This window comes from Eptatretus burgeri, chromosome 4 (genome assembly GCF_056783735.1).
Source record: "Eptatretus burgeri isolate ZD-2024b chromosome 4, Ebu_testis_v1, whole genome shotgun sequence".
Classification (NCBI taxonomy): domain Eukaryota; kingdom Metazoa; phylum Chordata; class Myxini; order Myxiniformes; family Myxinidae; genus Eptatretus; species Eptatretus burgeri.
Window position 1 is genome coordinate 109,340,791 of NC_140964.1, and position 7,120 is coordinate 109,347,910.

Sequence of the window (7,120 nt, forward strand, 5' to 3'; positions counted from 1 at the left end):
CGGCATCTCCCGCAATGAAGCCGAGTCTTTGGACCTCTCACTCAATCACCGCAGGTTGGTCGGTGGTCTTTCTGTCTTCTACCATCTCCTCTCCAGCCTTTCCCCCCCTGCTCTCTCTGCGATTTGTCCCCACCACATTTCCACAGGGCGCTCAAGGTCCGCCAACAACCCCCTTCTAGTAAAACTACCAAAATCACAAATCACTGCTCACCTTCACTCTTTCACTCCTCTTTTTTTCCCGCTTTTGGAATAAACTCCCTCACTCTATTCTTTCCCATTCTTCCCTCCAGGCTTTCAAAACAGCTGTTCAGCACCACCTCTTATCATCCTCCATCCAAATCCTCGATCTTTTCTACCCCCGATAATCTACCCAAGCCCACTTCCTTCAATTCCCCTGCTTTCCTTCCTGAAAGTCCCTGTAATGTCCATCTTCTCTTCCCCATGTTCCCTGTCCCATCCCTCTCCCTTCCACAGATCTCCTAATGTGTCTGTTCCCCACTGTTTTGTCCCTCCCACTCCCTCCCCGCTTGTCTCATGCCCCCTTGCTGTGTGTTGTGTGTTACCTCTCATACGAGCCTCGACAAGGTATACAAAAAAATAATAAAATAAAAAAACAACAGCACTGCCGGCTGGTTCGGCACAGGCCTCGGGTCACGTTCCTCGGATCACGATACCAAAGTACACCTGTGCCTTGCCAGTTGGGGAAATAGATCCCGGTTACAGACTGGTTTTGTCAGAGACCAAGCGAAGTCTGCCAGTCCGTAACCATTTTGGTTTTATATAGAAATCGAGTGGATTGTTCCTCAGCACAGCACGAATCAACTCAAGGCGGCAACTTTCATATGAATCAGCCAGACTTATTGGAGACACATCGGGGAACACAACACAAGCAAAGCATTCACGAACGTTATAACTAATCTATAACTCGCTCTTAACTCGGGAGCTACTGATACGGGTTTCGAAGGGAGCCCGAGCGAGATAAACCTTCGGCCTGGACAACATGCAGACAACATGCAGACTAGACACGGAGTATTGGTGATGCCTCATGGACGAGGGGAAAGTGTCAAAGGCACAAATGCGGCTCGTGAGAAGCCGATGTCAACGGATTCGAGCGCCTCAGCTCGAGCACGCCACGTGCCAAGATGGCGCTTGTACTCCTTCTCCCGGCACCGCTCGCGCATGCAGCCTCGGCGCGTCCAGCACCCGTAAGGTCGACGGCATAAGATAGGAAGATCTATGGTGTGTTCCAGCTGGTTTCTCACAAGGTCCAGTGTACAAATCCAGGCCTGGCCTGCTCACCAGACTTGGCCAAATCGGGGTCTTGGGCTCCGCAGGCTGGGTCCATGGCCGAGGAGGAACAGCCAGCCAAAACCACTCTCCAGAAAGCCGATCGCAGACTCACACAAGCCGTTCCCCTTGCCTTTCGGGGCAGGCCTTTTCCACGAAGCAGATCGCAGTCTCACACAGCCATCCCCCTTGAAGCAGATCGCCGACCGACACCAGCAGCCTCTCATCCAGCAGAAGGCAGCCAGACCTCATGCAGTTCCTCCCTTGCCTTCTTGGGGCGCGCACCTTCTTGGAACGCCTCCGGGGATACGTGATTGGTCCATCCCTTGAATCCGCAGCCGCTCTCCACCAATGGGCTGCCGACACGTCTCGCCGACCGACACTCTCAGAGTGCTGGGCAGGGCAAGTTAGAAGGGTGGAAGGAAAAAGAAGCAAGGTGCCTCTCGGTACACCACCACTGTACGAACACTGGACAGCCTGCTCCACCTCCCGACACACATGTAATGTCCGATTACCAAACAGCCTGGCTAAACATGCATTTAAGGGGGATCTGGGCTAATCCTATATTTACTAACGCACTCGGGGCTCATTTCTGCAACATTATAACAGTCTTCCCTTCATTGTTTTAAGAGAAGAGCCATGGCCACGACAATGGTTGTTCAAGCATCATTCCCATATGAGAATTCCAATACACAGAGAGAATTTAACGATCTGTGGAACACTTAAGTTTGAAAATACATGGGCAATTTGGAATGAGCATGTAATATTGTTGAAGATTCGGCGGTGCTTAACAGCACCGCTGTCTCAGGGGTTACAACGCTGGCTAGTTCAGCACAGATCGAGTCACGTGCCTCAGATCACGATACCAAAGTACCCCTGTGCCTTGCCAGTTGGGGATATACACCCTGGCCACAGACTAGGTTTGATCAGAGACCGAGCGAAGTCTGCCACAGTCCATAGCCAGTTTGGTTTTAAATACAAATCGAGCGATTGTTCTTCAGCGCGACACGAATAAATTCAAGTCGGCACATTTCGTATGAATCAGTCAGATTTATTGGGGAAATATCGGGGAACACGACACAAGCAAAGCATTCATCATAACGTTATCATTCATCTATAACCCGTCCTTATCTAGGGAGCTACAGATACAGGTTTCGCAGGGGAGCCACAGCAAAATAAGCCTAAGACCTGGACAACATGCATACAAGACACGGAGTACTTGGTGGTGACTCATGGGTGAGAGGAAAGGTATCGAAGGCATGAATGCGGCTCGTGACAAGCCGATGTCGTCGGATTTGAGCGCCCAGACCGAGCACGCAGTGTGGCCAAAATGGCAGCGACGTACTCCTATCGGCACAGCTCATGCACGCAGCCTCAGTGCGTCCAGCCCCTGTGAGGTCGACGGCACAAGAGAGAACGATCTATGGTGCGTTCCAGGTGGTTTTTCACAAGGTCCAGTGTGCGAATCGAGGCCTGGCCTATACACCAGACCAGGCCAAATCTGGGTGTTGGGCTCCGTAGGTGGATCGACGGGATGAAAAGACATGGTCCAGCCATGCAGGGAGCAAGGACAGTCAGAGGCCCCGTGGCTGAACTCAGGATCAACCTGGGGACGACCTGCATGCTGGATCCATAGCCAAAATGGAACAGCTCGTCGAGTCACTCCTCATGAAGCAGAACGCTGACAGTCGAAAGCAGTTCCTCTTGCCTTTCGGACTGCCTCCGGGGACACGTGATTGGTCCATCGTTCCAGTTTGCAGCAGCTCTCCGCCAATGGGTTGCTGACACGTCTTGTTGACTGACTGTCAGGGCGCTGGGTGGGGGCTGGTTGGGAGGGGGAAGGGAAAAGAAGGCGCCTCTCGGTACACCACTGTATGAACAATGAACATCCTGCTATACCTCCCGACACACATTTAACATCCGTTTCCCAAACAGCCTGGCTAAACATGCATTTAAGGGGGGATCTGGGCTAATCCTAGATTTAATAACCCACGAAGGGCCCATTTCCGCAACAATATGATCATGGGCACATGTTATCTCTGAGACAATCATCAATCCTGCTGTCCTTTGTCAGTGGTATATATCATTATTTAAAAACAAAATAAATAAATAAAACACAACAACGAAAACATTAACACGTCCTGGCCTTTTATGGCTGGAATCAAGAAATGAAATTTGTGAATGACGAATTCCTTGTGATTATGACATTGGAATATGCAGAGTGGACAATGTTAGTGTGGTGCAACGAAGCAGTTTGTGCTCGAGACCTCCTACTCTCTACACTCTTCTCCTCCCTGACCACTTCATGCCAATATGCCTCTGGCTACACTGCATGTGGTGTGAGGGGCTTTGGCAACAGTACTCTGCATGAGATGCTATTCTTCTCCACATATTCTCCCTGCCCACTTTCATCCACCAAGTTTGATAAAACGTGGTTATCTTTTCAACATGACAGATCGTGAGATGGTGCTGGGAAAGGAGGCTCAGGATCATTAAAATCCCGATTAAAATTCATTAAAATCGGGAAACGAAAAAGTGATTAAAAAATCAATTCCCGATTCAATCAAGTACTCTTCGGGAGGATTTAATTAATGCAAACAACCTCAGCGGTATCGTTCGCTGGAACTATCTTCTTTTTTTTCTTGAAATGATTTATTTTAAAATCTCAAACATTTAGTATCGACAAAGAACTATATTTTTAAACATAAAATAAACATCGCCATTTTTATCTAATACTTCGGTGTTCATGAATAAATAAAATTGTGTTTAGAAGATTACGCACAATAATTTATTCGACTTTCTTTCCTTCACATTGACGCGCAATATCAAGTTTCGTTCAAATCGGGCAACCAAAAAAAAAATTTCAAAATCAATCCCAATTCAGTCAAGTACTCCCTGGGATTATCTATCTATAATTCCAGCAATGTGTGCGTGCGTGTGTGTGTACGTGTATGACTGCTGTTGCTCGACAACCGCTGGTCCGATCTTATTGAAACTTGCCAGGTATATTGCTGGGGCCCTGAGGATGTGCCTTTTCAAGGTTTGATATTAATCGGACAAGTGCTTCCCAAGTCATGGCCATTTATTTACCAAACCAATGACAAGACACGTTGTTGCGTGGGCGTGGCCGATGGGGAAGGGAAGCTCAGCCGCGTTCGCCATTACGGGTTACAACGTACGGACTTCTTGATCCATTACGGGTTACAACGTACGGACTTCCGGATAGTGATTTCGTGTATTCTAATAATTTCTCAATTTCTTATGCGCATTTATAGATAAACACAATGCCCCAAGTTATGATCGTTTTCATATTAGATGGTGCATAAATTTCAGTAACATCAGAGTGCTGGTATTCTCCGAACCAGGAAGTAAATTTTTTTCCTCTCTCTTCTCTTCTCTTTTTGTTTTTCCTTGCCACGAAAATTGCGAAAAGGAAAAAAATACGTTGGCGCTAATTGAATAATTCGGTATTAAAACTAAATTGCAAATAATCGTAGCTGCGAATCATATTCGAACTTCCAGGCCACGCACGTCCAGGCACTCGAGAGCGAAGAAAAGGCCTGCGTGGTTGTTGTTTGTTGCTCGCGGTTTGAATATTTTTTTTTTTTTTTTTTTTTTTTACGGGCACGTACTAGTTTGATCAATGCAAACAAACTCAGCAGTGTAGTTTGCTGGAGCTATCTTCTTTTTTTTCTTTTGAAATGTTTTTTTTATCAACTACTGTCAACGGGAACCCAATAGGTTCATGGGTCGTCTCGTAACCCTTAAAAGTGTAGGTCTTTCCTCGAGAGAAATTGCAAAGAAAGCCAAGGTGTCAGTGAGTACAGTTTCCTACACCATGAAAAGGCACTTGGAAACTGGAGGAAACCGATCGGAAGAGGTCTGGCAGACCCAAAGCCACAACACGATCAGAAGACGAGTTTCGAGAGTCAACAGCTTGCGTGATAGGCGGCTCACAGGACAGCAGCTTCAAGCACAACTTAACACTGGTCGAAGGAAGGAGGTCTCAGTTTCAACTGTGAAGAGAAGACTTTGAGGTGCAGGTTTGACAGGTCAAGTGACAGTAGGAAAGCCATTGCCAAGATGGCAAAATAAAAGAGGTTTGCCTGGGCCATGAAGCACCACCAGTGGACGACTGAAAACTGGAAGGTCTTCCGGACCGATGAATCAAAATTTGAAATCTTTGGTTCATCGCGCAGGGTTTCTGTACACCGTCGAGCAGGTGAAAGGATGGTTCCTCAGTGTGTGACACTAACTGTCAAACATGGAGGAGGAAGCATGATGATCTGGGGCTCTTTTGCTGGATCCAGTGTCAGCGACTTGCACAGAGTGACTGGCAACCTGAACCAAAAGGGCTCCCACAGCATTTTGCAGCGCCATGCAATACCCTCTGGTGTACGCCTAGTTGGTCAGGGGGGTTCATCCTGCAGCAAGATAACGACCCCAAACATACCTCCAGGCTATATCAGAACTACCTTAGAAGAAAAGAACAAGATGGTAGGCTTTATATCATGGAATGGCCAGCACAGTCTCCAGACTTAAACCCCATTGAGCTGGTTTGGGATGAACTGGACAGAAGGGTGAAAGCAAAGCAACCTACAAGTGCAAAACATTTGTGGGAACTTCTGCAAGTGCTGCGAAGAACTTTCCAAACAATATTTGATTTCCATTGAAGAAAGAATGCCACGAGTATGTTCGGCTGTTATATCTGCAAAAGGTGGCTACTTTGATGAGTCAAAAATATAGATTAAATTTTTCTCAACAAAAAGATTCCATGATTTCTTTTTCATCTATGCTTTAATTTCAGAGTACATTGAAACATTAAACTGCTTAAATTTCAGTAAAAACTGGAAAAATGGGGGTGTTCTAAAACTTTTGACTGGTGGAGTACACACATACACCGTGTCAATGTATGTATTTGCATCAGAGGGAAGATAAAGGAAATTTCCGAAAGTGGGCATAAAACAGATACAAGGAAGAGGGACAAACTTTGAATAAAAGTGGAAAGGTTTTTTGAAACTTAAAAACAAACCTTGAATAAAGAGAAGATGATGTGTGAGGTGGGGCCATAATTACAATGTTTGGAACAAATGATCCATGATAAAAGAGACAGACATCATCGATTACATCACTCGGTTTTGATAATGCAAAGCTAACAACATCCGTGAGGCTCAATCTCACCTGCAGTGCCGCCTGGCATTGGTCTACAAGACCTTGAACAAGGTAGTACTTCGCCTCCGTCTGAAGCTCCTCGATTTCTGTCCGGCACTCAGGCATTGGCACTGCACCGTCCCGAAGGTAGTTTAGAACGGTTCCAAAATACTTCCCACTGCGGTCTATCAGGATCCAGCCTGTTCATGTAAACGTTTCATAAGGCATCAAAACGTAATCAGTTTTAAATCATTAATCATCCGTCAATCAGCATCACGATTAAAGCCATGCATGGCAAATGCCGTCGTTGGTTGGAACAAGGGATCAGTTCAGTTATGGGTCAAAAAACATAACAAAACAAGGTCAGCTGGCTCTGCTAAACCCAGTGAAAGGGGTCACGTGGTCGTAGCCAGCAAGAGCTGTGGAACAACGATGTGACAAATCAAACTTTCCACTTCAAGGTGACCAAATATATAGTTACACACCCAAACAATACATCCTGACAATACGCTGTTACCTTTTCAAACCTGCTGCAACGAAGGGTCATTGAAAGGTAACAGTAAATTCTAATTTTGAACATGAAAACTTGAATAACCTCGTTTTTTTCTATAAATATATAAATGAAAACAATTTTATTAAAAATAAGACCGAGGAGCGAAAGGGGGGTGGGGGTTGAACCAAT

At 46.2% G+C, this 7,120-nt stretch overlaps 1 protein-coding gene across 1 annotated transcript in view; it reads right to left on the reverse strand.

Annotated features, from left to right (window-relative positions):
- Positions 1-7,120, reverse strand: part of TNFAIP1 (TNF alpha induced protein 1) — a 77,416-nt gene that overhangs the window by 42,668 nt on the left and 27,628 nt on the right. Inside the window, exon 2 of the mRNA XM_085879670.1 lies at positions 6,469-6,638. Within this exon, the coding sequence (XP_085735796.1) occupies positions 6,469-6,638 (170 nt within the window). The remainder of the gene's footprint in view (positions 1-6,468; positions 6,639-7,120) is intronic.